At 52.3% G+C, this 23266-nt stretch overlaps 1 protein-coding gene across 2 annotated transcripts in view; it reads left to right on the forward strand.

The window, feature by feature from the left end:
- KCTD10 (potassium channel tetramerization domain containing 10) overlaps positions 1-22679 on the forward strand; it is a 26332-nt gene extending 3653 nt beyond the window's left edge. The window contains exons 2-7 of one of the 2 annotated variants that reach the window (XM_015413233.1): positions 8598-8811; positions 14705-14874; positions 16000-16089; positions 16346-16398; positions 18731-18926; positions 21558-22679. In XM_015413233.1, coding sequence (XP_015268719.1) covers positions 8598-8811; positions 14705-14874; positions 16000-16089; positions 16346-16398; positions 18731-18926; positions 21558-21776 — 942 coding nt within the window. In that variant the 3' untranslated portion in view covers positions 21777-22679. The remainder of the gene's footprint in view (positions 1-8597; positions 8812-14704; positions 14875-15999; positions 16090-16345; positions 16399-18730; positions 18927-21557) is intronic. The other variant, XM_015413234.1, reaches the window with a different exon arrangement.
- Positions 22680-23266: the final 587 nt, after the last annotated feature.

Here is a 23266-nt window from a genome sequence, read left to right on the forward strand (position 1 = left end):
TTTTCGTTTCAGGAAGGTAAGAAGGAATCGGTGCCTGCTTTTAGGAGTGTAGAATTGATTCGCTAATGTTTGTGGGGGAAAGGAGGTAGAAAGGGGGAAACAGAGCGCTTCTTCCATTGTTTTCCGCAGTATGGAAAATCTGACTCATGGAATCTTTACTCGAGTTCTTTCTTGGGTCAAAACCCTGGGGGGGGGGAGGCTCTGGAATTCCCAGGCCAGACCAAATGCAAAACAAACAGCCCGCAGGCAATGCAGAAAGGCCGTCTTGTCGGCTCAGGAGAGGGGCAAGAGGCGAATGTGCTTCTCTAGTTGGAGTACAGCTGAGGAGACCACTGGCTTGCATGCTTCAGTGGGTGGGTGGGGAAGCGCCCAGCCCAAGACCTCTCTCACAGGCTGAAATGACTCATCCCACCATTTGCAGTTCTCCGGGTTGTGAAAACCCTTCCAAGAGGCTACCCTTCTCTGCAGACAAGGAGGAGGGTCGCTCTCTGGGCTCTGAGAAAATATTTCAAGAGGGAAGAGCCGAAGTCGACCACAGGCGAGGTTGGCAGGCACTGTGTGCTCATGGCGCAGTAGTGTAAAGTCTGGAAATGTTTCCCAAGTGTGGTGTGTGGCAGATCCCTGGGGAAGTAAAGCTCAGTGGCGCAGGAGGGACCACGGAATAGGATTGTTACAGACTTCAGCTAGGCACCAATGCTCCCTCGAAGCTGTGGAGCCTTGTGAGCAAAAACTCTGCTTTGCGAGCGACTGGCATTAAAGTTGTGAGCGATTTGGCTACTGCATGAATTAGTGTGCTCTGGAGCCATCTGTCCTGAGCCAAGACAAAAATGTTGTGAACCGGAGGCTAAAAAAACTGTGAGCTAGCTCACACTAACTCAGCTTAGAGGGAACACTGCTAGGCACCATGGCTTCTTTGAAAATGTGGCTAATAGTCGCCAAATATCTGAGGGATATGAGTCTGGAGGTTGTTTCCTACGGCCCTTGGAGCCTGCGGTGTGGCTGGAGGGCAGTTCTTTGCACCAAAGCCTGGAGGCCCATTCTCTCCCAACCCACCCTTCCATTTTTTTTACCTGGAAGGGGGGTGGGAGAGGAGCCCCAACCCAGAGCCCTCGGGCTACTCCTAGTCTAAGGCCCCTGCTCCCAGCTCTGCCAGTAGCCGCCCGCGTCCTTTGGGTGAGCTGCTTGAGGCTGCACCTTGAAGCACGGACCCCATGTCAGAGACTTTGTAATCAGGTGTTCTCGGATCTGGGCTTGACCAGAAGAAGAGGAGGAGGAGGAGATTGGATTTATACCCCGCCCTTCACTACCCGAAGGTGTCTCAGAGCGGCTTGCAAACTCCTTTTCCTTCCCCTCCCCACAAAAGACACCCTGTGAGCAGTGTTCCCTCTAAGCTGAGTGAGTGTGAGCTAGCTCACAGTTTTTTAGCCTCCAGCTCAGAGATTTTTCTCTTAGCTCAGGAAGAATGGCTCTGAAGCAAACTCATTGATGCAGTAACCAAATCGCTTGCTCACAACTTTAATGCCAGTGGCTCACAAGGTAGAATTTTTGCTTACAAGACTCCACACCTTAGAGGGAACATTACCTGTGAGGTACATAAGAACATAAGAGATGCCAATGTTGGATCAGGCCAAAGGCCCATCCAGTCCAACACTCTGTATCCCACAGTGGCCAGAAATACCAGTGCCATCAGGAGGTCCACCAGTGGGGCCAGGACATTAGAAGCCCTCCCACTGTTGACCCCCCCCAAGCACCAAGATGACAGAGCATCACTTGCCCCAGAGTCCCTATCTATACCTTGTGGCTAATAGCCACTGATGGACCTCTGCTCCATATGCTTATCTAATTCCCTTTTGAAGCCATCCATGCTTGTAGCTGCCACCACTTCCTGTGGCAGTGAATTCCAAGTGTTAATCACTCTTTGGGTGAAGAAGTACTTCCTTTTATCCGTTCTAACCCGACCGCTCAGCAATTTCATGGAGTGCCCACGGGTTCTTGTATTGTGAGAAAGGGAGAAAAGTACCTCTTTCTCTACCTGCTCTTTCCCATGCATAATCTTATAAACCTCAATCATGTCACCCCTCAGTCGTCGTTTCTCCAAGCTAAAGAGCCCTAAGCGCCTTAACCGTTCCTCATAGGGAAAGTGTTCCAACCCTTTTATCATTCGAGTTGCTCTTTTCTGCACTTTTTCCAAAGCTATAATATCCTTTTTAAGGTGTGGTGACCAGAATTGCACACAGTATTCCAGATGAGGTCGCACCATTGATTTATATAGCGGCATTATGATATTGGCTGATCTGTTTACAATACCCTTCCTAATAATCCCCAGCATAGCATTGGCCTTCTTTATTGCAGTCACACACTGTCTCGACATTTTCAGTGAGTTATCTACTACAACTCCAAGATCTCTCTCTTGATCTGTCTCTGCCAGTTCAGACCCCATCAACGTGTATTTATAGTTAGGATTTTTGGCTCCAATGTGCATCACCTTGCACTTGGCCACATTGAACCCCATTTGCCATGTTGACGCCCACTCGCCCAACTTTGACAGATCCCTTTGGAGTGCCTCACAATCCTCACTGGTTTTCACCACCCTGAACAACTTCGTATCATCCGCAAATTTAGCCACTTCACTGCTTACTCCCAACTCCAAATCATTAATGAACAAGTTAAAAAGCAGTGGACCAAGTACTGATCCCTGTGGTACCCCACTGCTTACACCCCTCCACTGGGAGAACTGCCCATTTATACTCACTCTCTGTTTTCTATTAATTAGCCAGTTTTTGATCCATAAAAGGACTTGTCCTTTTATCCCATGATTTTTGAGCTTGCTTAGGAGCCTTTGATGAGGAACTTTATCAAAAGCTTTCTGGAAGTCAAGGTAAACAATATCTATTGGATCCCCCTTGTCCACATGTTTGTTCACCCCCTCAAAGAACATTAACAGGTTAGTGAGACAAGATCTTCCCTTACAGAACCCATGTTGAGTCTGCCTCAATAGGTTTTGTTCATCTATGTGCCTACTAATTCTTTCCTTAATAATGGTTTCCACCAATTTACCCGGTATCGACGTCAGACTGACTGGCCTGTAATTTCCCGGATCTCCTCTGGAACCCTTTTTAAAGATGGGAGTGACATTAGCTACCTTCCAGTCCTCAGGAATGGAGGCTGATTTTAAGGAGAGATTACATATTTTTGTCAGGAGATCCACAAGTTCACAATTGAGTTCTTTCAGAACTCTTGGATGTATGCCATCTGGGCCTGGTGATTTATCAGTTTTTAAGTTGTTTATCAGTTTTAGGACCTCCTCTCTCGTCACCTCAATCTGACTCAGGTCTTTCAACACCCCTCCCGAACTCAGCGGCTCTGGAGTGGGCAAGCACCTCTCATCTTCCACAGTGAAGACGGAGGCAAAAAATGCATTTAGCTTCTCAGCCATTTCCCTATCATCCTTCAGTACTCCTTTTACCCCTTGGTCATCCAAGGGCCCCACTGCCTCCCTGGCTGGTTTCCTGTTTCTAATGTATTTGAAGAAAGTTTTATTGTTGGTCTTTACATTTTTTGCTATATGCTCCTCATATTCCCTTTTTGCATGCCTGACCACAGACTTGCATTTTATTTGCCATAGCCTGTGTTCTGTTTTATCAGCCTCACTGTGACTAGCTTTCCACCGCTTAAAGGAATCCTTTTTACCTTTTACAGCTTCCATTACTTTGTTTGTTAACCATGTAGGCTTTTTCTTATACCTGTTTGTGCCTTTCCTAACCTGCGGAATATATTTTATTTGAGCTTCTAGAATTGTAGTTTTAAACAGTTTCCAAGCTTCCCCAATGGTTTTGACCCTTTCTACTTTTCCCTTCAGTTTCCTCCCCACATGTCCCCTCATATCAGAAAAATTACCCCTTTTAAAGTTAAAAGTGGTTGTGTGAGTCTTTTTGGCCAATTCCCTATTTGTACAAATGTTGAACTCAACAACATTATGATCACTGTTCCCAAGCGGTGCAATCACTTTTACATCTCTCACCAGGTCTTGAGTGTTACTTAGGACCAAATCAAGGATCGCCTCTCCCCTGGTAGGTTCCATGACCATCTGCTCCATAGCACAGTCATTTAGAGTGTCTAGAAACTCAATCTCTTTCTCTCGACTAGAACACATATTGACCCAATCAATGTGTGGGTAGTTAAAATCACCTATTACGACACAGTGTTTTTGTCTAGCTGCTATCTTTAATTCATTCATCATTTTATAATCCTCCTCTATCTTTTGATCCGGTGGGCGATAACAAACTCCCAGTGTTAAGTTTCCTTTTGGCCCCCCTATTTCAACCCACAGAACTTCAAGAAGCGAATCCAATTCTCTTAGCCTCTCGATCTTTCTGGACTTTATACCCTCTCTGACATACAGAGCCACCCCACCTCCAACCCTTCCCCCCCTATCCTTCCGATATAATATATAACCGGGAATCACCGTATCCCACTGATTTTCCTCATCCCACCAAGTTTCTGAAATACCCACAATGTCTATTTTTCCCTCTGACACCAAGCACTCCAACTCCCCGATTTTACCTCGGACACTTCGAGCATTTGTATAGAAACAGCTGTAATTTCCCATACTGGTTAAGCCTGCCACCTTCCTCTTGCAATCTCGAGACCTTGTCAGGCAGTCCATGTCACTAGCCATGGTCTCAGTGGACAATTTCAATCCACCTCCCTGTAGAAAAGCAACAGGTACCCCCTCATCTCTCTGAGATGAGCCAACCCGAACCAGAGACTTTTCATCTCCTGTCGGCTTTCCCCCAATATTCAGTTTAAAAACTGCTCTGCCACCTTTTTGATTTTAAGCGCCAGCAGCCTGGTTCCTTCTCGGGACAAGTGGAGACCGTCTCGCCTGTACAGCTCCCTCTTGTTCCAAAAAGAATCCCAGTGCCTAACAAACCTGAACCCTTCCCCTCTACACCATCGTCTCATCCACGCATTGAGACTCCTGATCTGTGCCTGTCTCTCCGGCCCTGCGCGTGGAACAGGTAGCACTTCTGAGAAGGCTACCTTGGAGGTCCTGGCCTTGAGTTTCCTGCCCAGCAGCCTAAATTTCTCCTCCAGGACCTCACGACTGCATTTCCCCACATCGTTGGTGCCGACATGCACCACGACCACTGGCTCCTCCCCAGCACTATCTACCAGCCTATCTAAAACACGCGTAATGTCCGCTACCTTTGCACCAGGCAGGCAAGTCACCATACGGTCAGTACGCGGGTTCGCCACCCAGCTGTCTACCTGCCTAAGGATCGAATCACCCACTACCAAGAGCCCCCCTCCCACCCTGCCCAGGGATGGTTCCTTGGTGCAAAAGGATAACCGCTCACCAGCTGGGGAAGAGGTCCCTTCTGAGGGCACATTCCCCTTATCCTCAGCACGGTGCCCTGTTTCCCCTAGACCCTCATGCTCCCTGACAGCAGCGGGGCTGCCAGATCCAGAGTGGGACGTAGCTAACAAGTCCCCGAGAGTCTTTTCTGTGCGCCTAGCTGACTGTCTCTGCTTCTCCAGGTCAGCCACCTTGGCCTCAAGGGAGCACACACGTTCCCTGAGAACCAGGAGCTCCTTGCACCGAGCACACACCCAAGACTTCTGCCCAGTGGGCAGATAGTCATACATGTGACACTCTGTGCAAAACACTGGATAGCCCCCAAGGTAGGTGCGGCTGAGAGAGCTCTGACAGAAACTGCTCTTTTTCAAGCACAGCTCTTATCAGAACTGTGGCTTGCCCAAGGTCATCCAGTAGGTGCAAGTGGAGGAGTGCGGAATCAAACCCGGTTCTCCCAAATTAGAGTCTGCGCACTGAACCACAACACCAACCACTGCTGAAAGGGTAGGAGCTGAGGCCAGAACGAGTCTTCCCCCATCCAAGAGAGCCCTCTGCACATCTTTATTATGTATTTATTTTATTCAATTTGTACCCCGCCCTTCTCGCCGAGGCAGGCTCAGGGTGGCTCACATAAAAATGCATATCTAAATACAATTAGAATCCATCATAAAATGTTTTTGTGCTTAATGATTAATGTTTAGGTTTATCTGTTCTGTATTGATATGGATCAAACACTTGAAACAGGATTTCAACTACGGTTGCCAAGTCCGTTTCTCTTTGCAGCGGGGGGCTCCTGGACGGTGTCCTGAGCGCGCTTTGCGCGCGCCGCATGCACGTCAGCCGGATGTGACGTGATGACACCGGGCACGCTGGGGGCGGGGCCACAGCCATCTGAGGGGAAAACATAGAGTGGGGGTGGGGTTCCCCCCCCCCGGGGCCCGATTCCGCGGCAGCGGAAATCGGGCCTCCAAAGCGGGGGATTATCCGCCCACCGGGGGGTCTTAGCAGCCCTAATTTCAACTAAAGGATTGTCACACAAAAAGTTCCTATTCTGTAGTAGGAATTTGTATTATTGAAGTTGATTTTCAGTGAGATTTATATTTGTAGGCAGTGTTATATGAAAAATGTATAAAGATTATATTAAAAAATTAAAATAAAAACAATCAAAAACCATAAACAAATCAGTTATCCTGAAGTACTGGAACAATATTCAGATAAAGTGCGAGAGCAGAGAATTTCACATTTAAACAATACTCCATAGGTGGTTCTAATGATGGTGTTTTTTGTGCCATCTGCTTATATATATGCAGCACAGGCGGTCTGAAGATGGTGAGGCCTGGGCACAGGGACACTCCTCGGTGTATGATGCGGCTCCTTAGTCGACTGTCTGGTGGAAGAGCTCTGTCTCGCAGGCCCTGCGGAACTGTAAGAGGTCCCGCATGGCCCTGATCTCTTCTGGGAGCTCGTTCGACCAGTACGGAACCGCCACCGAGAAGACCCTGGCCCTGGTTGTCGCCAACCTGACGTCTTTGCGACCTGGAAGGGCCAGACGGTTTTGGGCCCCTGAACTGAGCGCTCTCTGGGGAACATATGGGGAAAGGTGGTCCCTCAGGTATGCAGGACCCTGACCGTGTCCGAGGGAAGGGGATCATGGTGCAGATTCCACCTTTACAGACCGGTTTTCCATCTGTATGGAAGAACGTGGCATCGTGTGATCCCCCCCTCCCCCGGTCTCCATTCTAAAGTGGGGCAACCGAGTCGCAGGCCAGCCCACCTCGCTGTTGCTTGTGAGAACTGGGCCTTAAAGACTGGACCTCAAGGAGGTGCTACAGTATCATTCCTGTAAGGGAGATACTGTGGTTATCGTTCCAGAGGGCAGCCATGTTGGTCTGCAATAGGACAGCTGGATTTGAGTCCAGGCGCACCTGATAGACCAACAGGATTTGGGGGGGGTGTCTGCTTTTGAGATTCGGGGCTCCCTTGTCAGATACCTGACATCTCTAGGTCTCTGAGGAAGGGAACTTTCTGAGCTGTTCTACTGCGGTGGCTCAGAGGTTCAGACGCTGAGCTGCAGACCGGAAGGTCATTCGTTCGGCAGTTCAAGACCCGGGTGCCGCATGACGGAGTGAGCTCCCGTCTCTAGTTCCAGCTCCGGCCAACCTAGCAGTTTGAAAGCAAGAAATTGCAAGTAGATAAATAGGTACCACTTCGGTGGGAAGGCAACAGCGTTCCGTGCGCCTTGGTGTTTAGTCATGCCGGCCACATGACCACGGAAACGTCTTCGGACAGCGCTGGCTCTTCGGCTTGGAAATGGAGATGAGCACCGCATCCCTAGAGTCGGATTTGACTGGCTTTCGAGCAAGAGAAACCTTTACCTTGACTGCGCTTAGAGTTTGCATGCAGGCGTGTTCAAATTCCGAGGGTGCCAAGGTCACCGGAGACTTGATGCCCGTGTGTTCTTCACCTGTAACGCAAAGAGAGGCCGCTGCCTCTCTTGCAATGACGGCAGGTGAAACAGCAGCTCACAGCAGATCCTGTACCAAGGCCGAGTGTCAGATTACTAGAAATGAAGGAGACAGAGAGTGCATTTAGAGGCAGGCTGGGCCGAGGATGCCTCCGCTGCGCACACCTGTGCCCCCACTGCCTTGCCCACAAGCCCTGCAAAGCCCAAAGGGGAACGGGTTTGGCTTGGAGGAGGAGGAGATTGGGTTTATACCCCCTGGCCCTTCACTACCCAAAGGAGTCTCAGAGCGGCTTACAAACTCCTTTTCCCTTCCCCTCCCCACAACAGACACCCTGTGAGGTCGGTGGGGCTGAGAGAGCTCTTGACAGAAACGGCTCTTTTCCAAGAACAGCTCTGACAGAACTATGGCTTGCCCAAGGTCATCCAGCAGGTGCAAGTGGAAGAGTGGGGAATCAAACCCGGTTCTCCCAGATTAGAGTCCGCGCACTTCACCACTGCACCAAACCGGCTTGGTCTGTTGGCTTAGCTTCCCCGTGTAGCCAAAGGGACCCGAAGTGTGAGCTAGCTCGCAGTTTTTTTAGCCTCCGGCTCACACACTTTTGTCTCAGCTCAGGAAGGGATGGCTCCAGAGCCATCTAATTGATGCAGTCGCCAAACCACTGGCTCACAACTTCAATGCCGGCAGCTCACAAAGTAGGATTTTTGCTCTCAAGACTCCGTAGCTTCGAAGGCGCGTTGCCCGAGGCCCTCACCTAATCCCCGTCTCCTTTGCAGGAAGAGATGTCCGGAGAAACCGTGGTGAGCACAGCAGTGCCGGCAGCCGCCACCCGCACCACCTCCTTCAAAGGCGCCAGTCCGAGCTCCAAGTATGTGAAGCTGAACATTGGCGGGGCCCTCTACTACACCACCATGCAGACCCTGACCAAGCAGGACACCATGCTGAAGGCCATGTTCAGCGGCCGGATGGAGGTTCTCACGGACAGCGAAGGTAAGCTCCACCCCATTGGGAAGGGGCTGTGCGGCTCACAGAGGGACAGTGGAGAGGGGCTGTGGCTCAGGGGTTAGAGCCTCTGCTTGGCACGCAGAAGGTCCCGGGTTCAGTTCCCTGGGATCTCCGGTCGAAAGGACCAGGCAGGAGGTGATGAGAAAGGCCTCCGCCTGAGACCGTGGAGAGCTGTAAGGAGGGGCTGTGGCTCAGCGGCAGAGCCTCTGCTGGGCACGCAGAAGGTCCCGGGTTCAGTTCCCTGGGATCTCCGGTCGAAAGGACCAGGCAGGAGGTGATGAGAAAGGCCTCCGCCTGAGACCGTGGAGAGCTGTAAGGAGGGGCTGTGGCTCAGCGGCAGAGCCTCTGCTGGGCACGCAGAAGGTCCCGGGTTCAGTTCCCTGGGATCTCCGGTCGAAAGGACCAGGCAGGAGGTGATGAGAAAGGCCTCCGCCTGAGACCGTGGAGAGCTGTAAGGAGGGGCTGTGGCTCAGCGGCAGAGCCTCTGCTGGGCACGCAGAAGGTCCCGGGTTCAGTTCCCTGGGATCTCCGGTCGAAAGGACCAGGCAGGAGGTGATGAGAAAGGCCTCCGCCTGAGACCGTGGAGAGCTGTAAGGAGGGGCTGTGGCTCAGCGGCAGAGCCTCTGCTGGGCACGCAGAAGGTCCCGGGTTCAGTTCCCTGGGATCTCCGGTCGAAAGGACCAGGCAGGAGGTGATGAGAAAGGCCTCCGCCTGAGACCGTGGAGAGCTGTAAGGAGGGGCTGTGGCTCAGCGGCAGAGCCTCTGCTGGGCACGCAGAAGGTCCCGGGTTCAGTTCCCTGGGATCTCCGGTCGAAAGGACCAGGCAGGAGGTGATGAGAAAGGCCTCCGCCTGAGACCGTGGAGAGCTGTAAGGAGGGGCTGTGGCTCAGTGGTTAGACCATCTGTTTGGCATGCAGAAGGTCCCGGGTTCAGTTTACTGGGATCTCCAGTTGAAAGGTCCGGGCAGGAGTTGATGGGAAAGGCCTCCGCCCGAGACCTGGGAGAGCCGCTGCCAGTCTGAGTAGACAACTCTGACCTTGATGGACCGTGGGGGGTCTGATTTAGTAGGAGGTGGCGTCATGTGTTCATGTGAGACAGTCACTGAAGCCTCTCCACCAGGACCGTCGCTTGGAGGAGGAGTCCTGCCAAAGGCTCAGGTCACTGCAGGGCTGCTATGAGAGAAGCAGTCATGCAAAGTGGATTTGCTGGCAACGGGCAGGTGACTTCTGGGGTTTCAGCCGTCGGTGCTGGTGGCGGGGGGGGGGGACCCCTGCTGCTCAGCCCTTTGGCCTGTGGGGGCCCACAAGTGATTCCATCTTGTCCCATTACGCTCTTCAGCATTGACATGGAACTGCTGGGTGAGGTCATCTGGAGATTTGGGCTTGGTTCTCACCAATATATGGATCACACTCAGCTCCTTTATTTATTGATTTCTAGCCGCTGCGCCCCCCCCCCATGAAATGCCAGTGGTGAGCGAAAGGTCGGACTCGGGGATTGAAGGCATCACCCGTTCTGGGTGGGGTTCCCTCCCCGTGAGGGAAGAGGGGACCCTCTTGTGTTGCGGGAGAAGCAGGCGGCCGCTGAGTGTGGCCCGGAGTGCCTTTGGCCAGCTTCGACTGCTTAGCCAGCGGCAGCCTTCCCTGGGCAGGAAAGATCTGGCTGCTGTGGCGGTGCCGGCCCTGGTTCCGTCTAAATTAAACTACTGCAACGTGCTCTACGTGGGGCTGCCCTTGAAAAGTAATCAGAAGCTGCAGCTAGTGCAGAATGCTGCAGCCAGGATGTTGACCGGAGTGGGTCACGGGGACCACATCATTCTGGCCCATCTACGTCGGTGGCTCCCAGCCTGTTTCTGGCAGGGGTCATGTCATAGAAAAAGAGGTGCAGGGGCTCATTTGCATAACTCATTTGCATATGCCACACCCCCTGACAAAGTGCAGGCATGTTTAGAATGCCTCCAAAGCAGAAGGAAGCCGTCTGCTCCCAGACACTGCGGCGGGGCTTGTGCCACATCCCGTTTGGGCCCCACCGTAACGTGCACGGCCTGGAGAGCCAGCCTCTCCGATGCCATGAGCAGAAGGCCCCCCCCCCGTGCATTCTTTGGCCTTATTTGTCCAAAAAAAGAGAGTCTCCTGGCTGCGAGAGCGTTGCTCTTTTCGCCCCTCCTTTCCCCAAAGTGCATTCTTGTATCTCAGCCCATAAAACGGGCCTTTGCTTAGTTCATGGAAACTTGTGCCCCTCCCGCTGCTGTGTGAGACGACCTCTTCAGAGCGTCTCCGTTCAGCCCGCTGGAGATGAATGTGTGGCTGGCTCCTTGTTCAGAAACAAGATGTTCAGCTTCTCTGTTTTCTTCCCTGTCTCTTCTCAGTAAGAACATAAGAGAAGCAATAGCAGCCCTCCCACTCTTGTCCCCCCCCCAAGCACCAAGAAGCCAGAGCATCCCTTGCCTCAGACATGAGAACATAAGAGAAGCCAATGCTGGATCAGGCCAATGGCCCATCCAGTCCAACACTCTGTGTCACACAGTGGCCAAAAATACCAGGGGCCATCGGGAGGTCCATCAGTGGGGCCAGGACACCAGAAGCCTTCCCACTGTTGCCCCCCCCAAGCACCAAGAATACAGAGCATCCCTTGCCCCAGACTGAGAGTTCCTATCTCTACCTTGTGGCTCAGAGCCACTGATGGACCTCTGCTCCAGATGCTTATCCAATTCCCTCTTGAAGCCGTCCATGCTTGTAGCTGCCACCACCACCTCCTGTGGCAGTGAATTCCATGTGTTCATCACTCTTTGGGTGAAGGACTTCCTTTTATCTGTTCTAACCCGACTGCTCAGCAATTTCATGGAGTGCCCACGAGTTCTTGTATTGTGAGGAAGGGAGAAAAGGACTTCTTTCTCAGCCTGCTCTATCCCATGCATAATCTTATAAAGTTCAATCAGTAAATCACTGGACACTGTGCCAGCTCGCAGGAGCTTTCCTGTGCAGGATGCTAATTTCAAACACCCTTCGATAGTCATCTCTTTTGCATTTTTTTAAAATGCAGCTTACTGGAGAAATAAAGCTCTGCAGGCTTTCTTGCCAGAGCCGGGACTCTGGTCAAATCAGGAGACAGACCTAACAAATCGATGGGTCAGGAGCAAGGCCAGTGGTTTGCAAAAGTTCCAAGCCTGCTGGCACCCGCTTCCCAATTTGTGGCAGGTCCCCTGCTTTTGAAAGAAGGAAGGGGAGGCGTCGCGGTGGCGGTTTAAAGACTAATTTGTTCCTACATCAGCTTTCGTGAGTCAGAGCTCACTTCCTCAGATGCTCTGGAGTGTAAATCCCTTACACCACTGTGTATACAATAACAGCATTGGGGCGGGGGGGGGAAGGTGTTACAAGACAGCCCAGGTCAAAACAAAATGCAGTCTGGAGAATAACATGTTTACTTAGCATGGGTGGGAAAGACTCCCAAGTAGTGTCAGATAGGCAAAATGCAAAACCGGGGGCAGGCAGAACGAGGCAGACAGGCACAATAGGAAGTTACAAGGGGTATAGCTGAAGAAATTAACATCTGAAAGGAGCAGGCTATGCAGGATCCCTGGCACCTCCCCTGAGTGAGGAAGCCCACGTCCTCATTAAGCCCTCATGCATTGCCTTGAATGTAGGGTGTGCCTGTGAGAGAGAGAGAGAGAGGAAGAAGTTGCCATCTGGTTGTTTCCGACTTATGGTGACTCTCTGAATTAATATCCTCCAAAACATCCTCTTGTTCACAGCCCTGCTCAAGTCTTGCAAACGGAGGGCCTTTGTGGCTTCCTTAACTGAGTCTGCCCATCTCACCTTCTTCCTCTTTTCCTGCTGCTCTCCACTTCTCCCAGCATTACCGTCTTTTCTAGAGACTCCTGCAAGTGTTCCCTTTAAGCTGAGTGAGTGTGAGCTAGCGCCGTTTTTTAGCCTCCGGCTCACCCATTTTTGTCTCGGCTCAGGAAGGAGGGCTCCAGAGCAAACTAAGTTAGGCAGTAGCCACATGGCTCACTCACAACCTTTTAATGCCAGTGGCTCACAAGTTAGAATCTTGGCTCACAAGACTCCACAGCTTAGAGCAGTGGTGGCGAACCTATGGCACGGGTGCCAGAGGTGGCACTCAGAGCCCTCTCTGTGGGCACGCGTGCCATCGCCCCAGCCAGGCCCAGACCATCATTAAAGTGTCGAATTCCCTGCCAAATAATTTTAAGTAAATGAGAGCATTTGGGATTGCTTTCCTTACTTTGTTTGGATCATCTTAAGTTAATGTCTGAGTTGTTTTTTCTAAAGTAAAACCTCAGTATTCAGGTTAAATCACAGTGTTGGCACTTTGCGATAAATACGTGGGTTTTGAGTCGCAGTTTGGGCACTCGGCCTCTAAAAGTTTCGCCATCGCTGGCTTAGAGGGAGCCTTGCTCCTGTCTTCTCAGAACATGACCTGAGTATAATGGCCTCAGTTGGGTCACTTCAGCTTCTAGAGAGAGTTCAGGCTGGATCGGATCGAGCGGTCCAGGGTACCTATAAGCCCTCCTCCAACACCGCATTTCAAATGAATCGTCTCTGAATGTGTTAATGAATTCTAATCCAGCAACAGTCTAGAGAAACCCAGGCTCCTCAGAGCTTAGAAGCTAAGCAGGGCTGGCCCTGGTTAAAACTTGGAAGGGAGACCACCAGGGAATTCCAGGGTCACTGTGCAGAGGAAGACAGTGGCAACCCACCTCTGCTCATCCCTTGCCTTGAAAACCCCACCGTTGCCATGAGCGATGCTCCCTCTACGCTGTGGAGTAGGGATGTGCATTCGGTTCAGACCATTTGGGCTGGCCCATTTGGGCCCCTTTCGGGCCGCCGTGGGCTGATTCAGATTCTCTGATCTGAGTCGGCTTGCCGCCAAATTGCCGCCGAAATTCAGCCCCATTATATCCTATAGGCCATCAAAGTCAATGGCAAAAACATAGGGTATATTCTGGGGGTTTGAGGGAGAGGCTCCAAACTCACAGGGTAGCTGCTGGAGCCTCTCCCCAAGATACCCACCATGTTTCAAGAACATTGGACCAGGGGGTCCAATTCTACGGGCCCCCAAACAGGTTGTCCCCATTCCCTCCATTGTTCTCTATGATGGGGAAAAAAGGATATAATGGGGCTGAAATTGATTCTGCCCAATTCGGCCGAATCTGAATCAGGCTGAATTATTATTTTTTTGCACCCCCCTACTTGCGAGCAAAAATTCTACTTTGTGAGCTCCTGGCATTCAAGTTGCGAGCAAGCGATTGGGCTGCTGCATCAATTAGTTTGCTCTGGAGCCCTCCTCCCTGAGCTGAGACAAAAATGTGTGAGCCGGAGGCTAAAAAACTGAGCTAGCTCACGCTAACTCAGCTTAGAGGGAACACTGGCCATGAGTCATTTGCAGCTCGCCACATCACATAATTATATTAATTTCATGTTTCATTATCCCTTTGAAGCGCCTTTGTAAAGAGATCCAGATCAACAACACCTGGAAGATTTTTTAAAAAAGAAACTTTTCACCTCTGTCTTCTTCATGCCTGCTCACCTGGAGGAGATTCCCACTCGGGCCAGGTGACCAGAGAGGTGGCTGCTGGCGGGTCTGTCCAGGGTTGTATTTCCCCAACTTGGGTCTTGTATCTCCACTGGCAAAGGCTGCGGGTCCTTCCTTGTCCTCCTCCCCGCCTGGCTCCCGCATAGCCTCTTCTCCCCCACACAACTTCATTCCCGGGGACTGGGGTGGCCTCCTGCCTCCCAGCAACCCCTACGAGGTGTTTTGGAACCCCGGGGCAGTGCTTGTTTTGGGCAGCGACTCTGCCCCTGGGCACCCATCCCCGTCTTCCTCTCCCCTGAGTGAGCGAGCCCTTTCTGCTTCTGTCTAGGCTGGATTTTGATAGACCGCTGCGGCAAGCATTTCGGAACCATCTTGAACTACCTGCGCGACGGTGCCGTGCCACTCCCGGAGAGCCGGCGGGAGATCGAAGAGCTGTTGGCGGAGGCAAAGTATTACCTGGTGCAGGGCCTGGTGGACGAGTGCCAGGCCGCCCTACAGGTAGGCACACGACAGGTCTCCCACGGAGGCATCGGTGGCAATGGGCCGGGCCTGACCTGCTGGCTTTGAGCAGAGAGCTTCAAGCCTCCCCCCCCCCCAACGGCCGTCAGGATGCGTCATAAGAACCTAAGAGAAGCCAGTGTTGGATCAGGCCAGTGGCCCATCCAGTCCAGTGTTCTGTCACACAGTGGCCAAAAATACCAGGTGCCATCAGGAGGTCCAGCAGTGGGGCCAGGACACCAGAAGCCCTCCCACTGTTGACCCCCCCCCAAGCACCAAGAATACAGAGCATCACTTGCCCCAGCCTGAGAGTTCCTATCTGTACCTTGTGGCTAATAGCCACTGGTGGACCTCTGCTCAATATATTTATCCAATTCCCTCTTGAAGCCGTCCATGCTTGTAGCCGCCACCACCTCCTCCTGTGGCAGTGAATTCCATGTGTTCATCACTCTTTGGGTGAAGAAGGACTTCCTTTTATCCATTCTAACCCGACCGCTCAGCAATTTCATGGAGTGCCCACGAGTTCTTGTCTTGTGAGAGAGGGAGAAAAGTGCCTCTTTCTCTACCTGCTCCATCCCATGCATAATCTTATAAACCTCAATCATGTCACCCCTCAGCCGTCGTTTCTCCAAGCTGAAGAGCCCCAAGCACTTTAACCTTTCTTCATAGGGAAGTCACAAGCCCTTGGGGTCTTAGCAGGCCCCATGTTTGCTGAGAGGGCAGGGGAGGGAGCCGTGAGCCTCTGGCTGCTGACATGGGGGGGGGAGGCGTCTGTGTTTGCATTAACACACCAAAGCGGTCTCTACTCTCTAGCGGGGGAACAAGTGGCAGTTTTGTTGGTTGTCCAAAAGCAACCACAGGCTCTGCCGTGACTTGGGTTCCCAACTTCCAGGTGGATCTGCTGGAAGTCCAGCCGCTCTCCAGATGACAAGAGATCAGTTCCCCTGGCGAAAAGGCTGCTTTTGGGGGGTGGAGGGATGGATTCCATGGCATTACACCCCGCTGAGCTCCCTCCCTGTACTCCACTCTCCCCAGTCTCTACCCCCCAAATCTCCAGGCACGTCCCAACCCCGAACTGGCAGCCTCGGCCCACTTTCTGGCCCCTGACTGGTGCTCTCATTCCAGCAGAACAAAGACGTCTACGAGCCCTTCTGCAAAGTGCCCATCATCACGTCCTCCAAAGAAGAGCAGAAACTGATTGCGACGTCCATCAAGGTAAGCAGGCCTGGCGGGCTTCATACCGGGGGGGGCCTCACCGGTTCGACTGGACAGCTGCCCCTGCCCCTCTCCCCCCCAGCCTTGTCCCTTCCCCCTGCACTGAGCCTCGTTCTCACCGTGCCACCCCCAGCCGGAGAACTGGCCCCCTCAACCCCCTCCCCTGGGGGCTTTGGGCCGACCCCAACGCTCCGGGAGGGCTTTCCATCAAGCGGGGCTGCTGGCCCGAGCACTCAGCCAACCTGTTTCCCTGCAGCCGGCGGTCAAGTTGCTGTACAACCGAAGCAACAACAAGTATTCCTACACCAGGTAAAATATGTCTTCATTTGCCCTTGGGAAGTCAATCCCTTTGACGGGGGTGGGGGGGGTGTTTGCATGTAATGTGGAGCCCCCAAGGTGCGGCAGTCAGAACGTCCCACTGAGATCTGGCAGACCTCCCCCCCATTCAAGCCCACCCCCACGAAGCCATGAAGCTCAGGCAGCCACTCATCCGCCCTCATCTACCTCACAAGGTTGTTTTGCAGAGTATGTGGGCGGGAAGCTGCCGCGGAAACCACCCGAAGCTCCTTAGCGGAAGGCGATCAAAAAACAAACACGGAAAACATAGCCAAAAAACAAAAATAACTGTGTACAGAAATGTCAAAAATACTTGTAGTATTTAATACTTGTAGTATTTGTGGTATTTAAATACTTGTAGTATAAAATGCTTTTTATATAAAGTGTCACAAAGAACGTATGATTACAACAATATTATGAAAATACTCCCAGCAGAGCCCTTCTGCAAAGTGCCCATCGTCACATCCTCCAAAGAAGAGCAGAAGGCCTCGTAGACGTCTTTGTTCTGCTGGAATGAATATACACAGTACAGAATAGCCAAAAAACAAAAATAACTGTGTACAGAAATGTCAAAAATACTTGTTGTATTTAATACTTGTACTTATAGTATTTGTAGTATACTTGCAGTATAAAAATACTTTTTATATAAAGTGTCACAAAGAACTTACGATTACAACAATATTATGACAATACTTTCTTCAAATAGTTTAAACCACTCAGTTCATGAAAACAGTCCAAAGTAATCCAAAACAAATAGAGGGGCTTCAGATAAAGACCATTAGGACGTAGACACTTTTAGAGCCCGATGTCTTCAGGGATCTGTTCACATCATACTTGTGTCATAAGGTGTCGGTTCAAGGCTTGCCGCTACGCGTTTGCCGGCTTCCTAATCGCGTATCACTCAAGGCTTTTTCAAAAGCCAAGCCAAGAGTCTCCCAGTCTACTTTAGAATAACGCCTTCAATGGGGACCTCCATCTCCCATGTCAACAATAAAGATAAAGAAGCGTTTCTTTGTGACACTTTATATAAAAAGTATTCCACAAAGAATTTTGACATTTTTGTGCACACTTATTTTTGGTTTTTGGCCTTAGCGGGAGGGGAGCAGAAAAACTGTACCACTGGGTGACGAGAGGAGAGGGGGGTTTGGCCTGGATGGGAACTCCAGGCAGAGGAAAGGGATGAAGCGGTTGAGGGAGGAACGTAGAGACCTGCAAACTTGTTGAACTCCGTGCCGGGGCTTTAACCTGGATGCTGCACTCAAAAGTGCTTTCTCTGGCAGTGGAGCTGGAGAGGGATTCTTTGGGTGCTTGACTGGGAAGGAGGGGACACGGAGCAGCTTCCTTCTCTCTAGGATAAGTCCCAAAGGGCAGCCGTGTCAGTCTGCAATAGAAGTGCTGGGTTCGAGTCCAGCGGGCACCTGAGAGCAGAGTTCCCTCTAAGCTGAGTTAGTGTGAGCTCGCTCACAGTTTTGTAGCCTCCGGCTCACCCATTTTTGTCTCAGCTCGGGAAGGGATGGCTCCAGAGCAAACTAATTGATGCAGCAGCCAGATCGCTCGCTCACAACTTAAATGCCATCAGCTCGCAAAGTAGAATTTTTACTCACAGGACCCCACAGCTTAGAAGGGAGCATTGCAGCCAGTGTTCCCTCTGAGCTGAGTTGGGTGTGAGCTCGCTCACGGTTTTTTAGCCTCCGGCTCACACATTTTTCTCTCAGCTCGAGAAGGATGGCCCCAGAGCAAAGTAGTTTATGCAGCCACCAAATCGCTCACTCGCAACTTTAATGCCAGGAGCTCACAAGGTAGATTTTTTGCTCACAAGGCTCCACGGCTTAGAGGGAGCATCGCCTGAGAGACCAACAAGAGTTTTGGGGTGGGAGCTTCTGAGAGTCGAAGCTGTCTGGATGAAGGGGCTTTGGCTCTCAAAGGCTTCTGCACACACACACACCCAAATCGTGTTGGTGTCTGAGGCTCTGTGGGTGGGACTCCAGCCTAGCTGTTCTCTGGAGGGACATGGAGGAGGGGGCCTGCTGGCGCTCCAACGCAAGGGCCACGATCCAAGCAAAGGGGGATCCGGGAGCTGCAGCCTTCCCATTGCCAGTGTGGGAGGCCCTTTGTGCGCTCAGCTGACCAATACTCGGTGCCACCCCCGGTTAAAGAAGGTCTCGGCTGTTGTCTTTGGGCGGGGGGGCACGGCTGGACATGCGGAGCAGAGCACACTGCCTTGCCCCGCCCTGTCGTGGCGCTCCTTGGCCCTCCGAGCGCCCCGCTGGATTGCATAACCCTTCCCCCTTCCGGCTTCCCGCAGCAATTCCGACGACAACATGCTGAAAAACATTGAGCTCTTTGACAAGCTGTCGCTGCGGTTCAACGGGCGGGTCCTCTTCATCAAGGACGTCATCGGGGACGAGATCTGCTGCTGGTCTTTCTACGGGCAGGGGCGCAAGATCGCGGAAGTCTGCTGCACCTCCATCGTGTACGCCACCGAGAAGAAGCAGACCAAGGTGGGCTTTCCGGCTAGTTTCCCTTCCTGCCTCCGCCCTGCTCTGTGCGGCTGCTGAAAACCCAAGCATCGCCTGGGGCCACCTGAGCACTGACCGGTCCAAAGGCACTTGGAGAACTGGCCTGCAGGCGCAGAAAGTCAGGAGAAGACCGTAGACAAGTCCCTGCCCCAAAGAGTTTGCATAAGAGAAGCCAATGTTGGATCAGGCCAGTGGCCCATCCAGCCCAACACTCTGTCACACAGTGGCTAGAAATACCAGGGGCCCTCTGGAGGTCCAGCAGTGGGGCCAGGACATGAGAAGCCTTCCCACTGTTGCCCCCCCCCAAGCACTGAGAATACAGAGCATCCCTTGCCCCAGACTGAGGGTTCCTGGAGAGCCAGTTTGGTGTAGTGGTTAAGTGCACGAACTCTAATCTGGGAGAACCGGGTTTGATTCCCCACTCCTCCACTTGCACCTGCTGATGTGACCTTGGGTCAGTCACAAGCTCTGGCACAGCTGTCCTTGAAAACGAGCAGTTTGTGTCAGAGTTCTCTCAGCCCCACCCACCTCACAGGGTGTCTGTTGTGGGGAGGGGAAGGGAAAGGAGTTTGTAAGCCGTATAAATCCAATCTCTTCTTCTCTTCTTCTTCTTCTATCTAGTGGCTAATAGCCACTGATGGGCCTCTGCTCCTTATGTTTATCCAATTCCCTCTTATAAGAACATAAGAGAAGAAGAAGAAGAAAAAGAAGCAGAGATTGGATGTATACCCCGCCCTTCACTACCCAAGGGAGTCTCAGAGCAGCTTACAAACTCCTTTCCCCCCCCTCCCCACAACAGACACCCTGTGAGGTAGGCGGGACTGAGAGAGCTCTGACGGAAACTGCTCCTTTTCAAGAACAGCTGTGCCAGAACTACGTCTTGCCCAAGGTCATCCAGCAGCTGCGAGTGGAGGAAAGGGTTCTCCCAGATTAGAGTCTGCTCACTTAACCACGGCACCAAACTGGCTCCAGTGTTGGATCAGGCCAGTGGCCCCTCCAGTCCAACACTCTGTCACCCAGTGGCCAGAAATACCAGGTGTCCTCAGGAGGTCCACCAGTGGGGTTGTCTGACTTGGGGGAGGGCAGGAGGGAAGCGGGCAGCCAAGGCACAGAGAGGCCAAATTGTGCCGGAGCCAGAAAAGTGGACAGAGGGGGTGGAAGAAAAGACCTATCAGGGCAGGAGAGCAGAGGGCCCCACCCGGGTGATCTTCCACATTGGAGCGTCACCGTTAGGGGTCCGAAGGGCGCGTGGCCGGGGCTCCACCAGAGAGCAAGAGACCTTCAAGAACCAGAGATGGAGCCACAGGGGGGCACAGCCAGGGTGGGAACCCCAGCTGAGAGGAAGGGCAGGGGGAAGGCTGTGGGGAACAGGAGGCGGAGGAAGAAGCCGCTTGTGCTGGACACTGTGGGCTTGGGGGCTCATCCTGGATCTGCGTGTGAACCCATGAAGTGGCCTTATGGCGCCTGCTCCAGTCCTGCTCCAAAGCTCTGGCTAGCTCTGAGAGCCAGTTTGGTGTTGTGGTTAAGTGCGCGGACTCTAATTTGGGAGAGCCGGGTTTGATTCCCCACTCCTCCACTCGCACCTGGCTGGATGACCTTGGGCCAGTCACAAGTTCTCTCAGAGCTGTCCTTGAAAAAGAGCAGTTTCTGTCAGAGCACTCTAAGCCTCACCTAACCTCCCAGGGTGTCTGTGGTGGGGAGGGGAAGGGAAAGGAGTTTGTCAGCCGCTCTGAGACTCCGAGTGGAGGGCGGGGTATAAATCCAATCTCTTATCCTCCTCCTCCTCTCTCATGCTTTGCCCAGGTGCCCAGACTTTGGCATGTCTCCGGGGCCAGAGACTTGCCCATTTGGCGTGCAGCCACACACAAAAAAAACACCATGTACAGGCCTTGGTTGAGTTGAGGGGAGGGGCCGTGGCTCAGGGGCAGACCTTCTGCTCCGCACGGGGAAGGTCCCATGTTCCTTCTCCAGCATCTCCAGCTAAAGGGTCAGGCGGCAGGCGACATGAAAGACCTCCGCCTGAGACCCTGGAGAACCACTGCCAGTCTGAGTAGACAAGACTGACCGTCGGTGGGCTGGTTCAACGTCAGGCAGCTTCTCTTGAGGTTCGAAGGGTGGAAAGCAGAGCGGGGAGCGTCGTCTTCTTCTTCTTCTTTTTAATTAATATTTTATTGAATTTTTCACAAAGTATAATCAAGTCACCTTATAATTTGACATTAAATACAGAACATCGAACATAAACAGTATGCTAACTTATCATGTAAAGGTGTAAAACATGGGCAAAGATTCAACATCTGCGAGCTATGTGCAATAGAAATCAGAGTAACCAAACATCAGTCTTGTGAGTATGTAATAACTTGGTGTATCTTAGAGAGACATCCTAGCCAGAACATGTGGGTGGTCAGGGTAATCTCTGTTATACTCCTAATATGTAGATTAAACCTATTGAGAAGCTCAGTATTTACAAGCATTCATGATACTGAGACCAAAATGTGGGAACAAATTCTTCTTTAGTGAGAAAGTCTAGAATGGGACTCCACTTTTCCATGAATTTAGTGGAGATCGGCCGAAGAGGGGAGCGTCTTCTAACCTCCGTCGATTTGGGGTCCCCAGGTTGAGTTCCCAGAAGCCCGGATTTACGAGGAGACGTTGAACATCCTGCTTTACGAAGCCCAGGACGGGCGAGGGCCGGACAACGCGCTGCTGGAGGCCACTGGGGGGGCCGCCGGCCGCTCCCACCACCTGGAGGAGGACGAGGAGCGAGAGCGCATCGATCGGGTCCGCAGGATTCACATCAAGCGCCCAGACGACCGGGCTCACCTCCACCAGTGAAGGCGGCCCCGCTCGGCTCCGGGTCCAGAAATCTCCGTCCAGCCTCCTAACTTATATCCCGCGAGACCCTCTCAACTGTTACTTTAAAAAACGAGTTTTAAGAGTATTTGACAAAGTAGTTCTGTCGTTAAAGTCCAGGAGGTGTCCAGCCTCCCTGCGGCCCTGAGGTTCCAGTCAACACTTCTTAAAATCCAGCTGGCTTCACCTCGGAGAAAGGAGGCGTCCCTGTCTGGTGCTCGACAGCTGGGTTCTACGGAGGTGCTGCTGCTGCTGATTCGCCCGGCAGTCCAGTGTTCGAGGAGGAGGGGGCCGCTCTGCTGCAGACCGAGACTACCCTCTCTTCCAAAAAGGTTTCGTGTAAGAAAGGAAGGGCGTCTTACTCTGATGAAATCTGCGGCAGACTCTGGCTTCTTTGCTTGACGCGAGAGCCATGTTTCCCTTTCCTTGGAGTCAAGCCCAGTCGAGTTCTTCTCCTTTGGGGTGCTGGATTTCTTCTAATAGAAGGGTCAGGAGCCGGGGAGTGGTCAAGGTTTGTTTCAGCGAAGAAGCCAGCGGGCCTCAGCCACAAGGGCTTGAGAAAGCCGCAGCTCTGCCCAACTCTCAACTTTCCTCGCTTCTCTTTCTCCTCCTATTTCCCATTTGGGGGGGGTCCCCACGTGACCCCCACCACGTTGCCTTAAGCCCTCCCCTCTCCACCCGCTAACCGTCGGCCGAATCTCCTGCCGTGTGCTTGTGTGTGTCTGTGTCCATCTGAGGGACGCTGTTTCCTATTCTAGGCAGACTTAAAATTATCCAGTTTGCCACACGCAGCTGCAGTCAGGCAAGCCCTGCTCATTTCGGCGGTGGCAGCAGCCCATGTCTTGAGAGCCAGTGTGGTGTCGTGGTGAAGTGCGTGGACTTGAATCTGGGAGAACCGGGTTTGAGTCCCCACTCCTCCACTTGCAGCACCTGGATGACCTTGGGCGAGCCATAGTCCTGTCAGAGCTGTCCTTGAAAAAGAGCAGTTTCTGTCAGAGCTCTCTCAGCCCCACCTACCTCCCAGGCAGTGTTCCCTCTAAGCTGAGTGAGTGTGAGCTAGCTCACAGTTTTTTAGCCTCCGGCTCACAGATTTTTCTCTTAGCTCAGGGAGGATGGCTCCCGAGCAGACTCATTTATGAAGGAGCCATATCGCTCGCTCACAGCTTTAAGGCCAGTAGCTCACAAAGTAGAATTTCTGCTCACAAGACTCCACAGCTTAGAGGGAACATTGCAGGGTGTCTGTTGTGGGGAGGGGAGGGGAAAGGAGTTTGGAAGCCGCTCTGAGAGTCCCTTGGGTAGTGAAGGGCGGGGTATAAATCCAATCTCCTCCTCCTCTTCTTCTTGATGCGGATTCATATACGAGCTGCCCTCGCAGAGTTTTGGGGTTGTGTTGATACTCCCTAGCCGATGGAGGGGATGACGACTCCTCATCTCCTCTCCTCCAGTGAAAGCCTTTGGGAGAGCCGGTTTGC

This window comes from Gekko japonicus, unplaced genomic scaffold (genome assembly GCF_001447785.1).
Source record: "Gekko japonicus isolate JY-2015 unplaced genomic scaffold, Gekko_japonicus_V1.1 scaffold10, whole genome shotgun sequence".
NCBI classification, from domain to species: Eukaryota; Metazoa; Chordata; class Lepidosauria; order Squamata; family Gekkonidae; genus Gekko; species Gekko japonicus.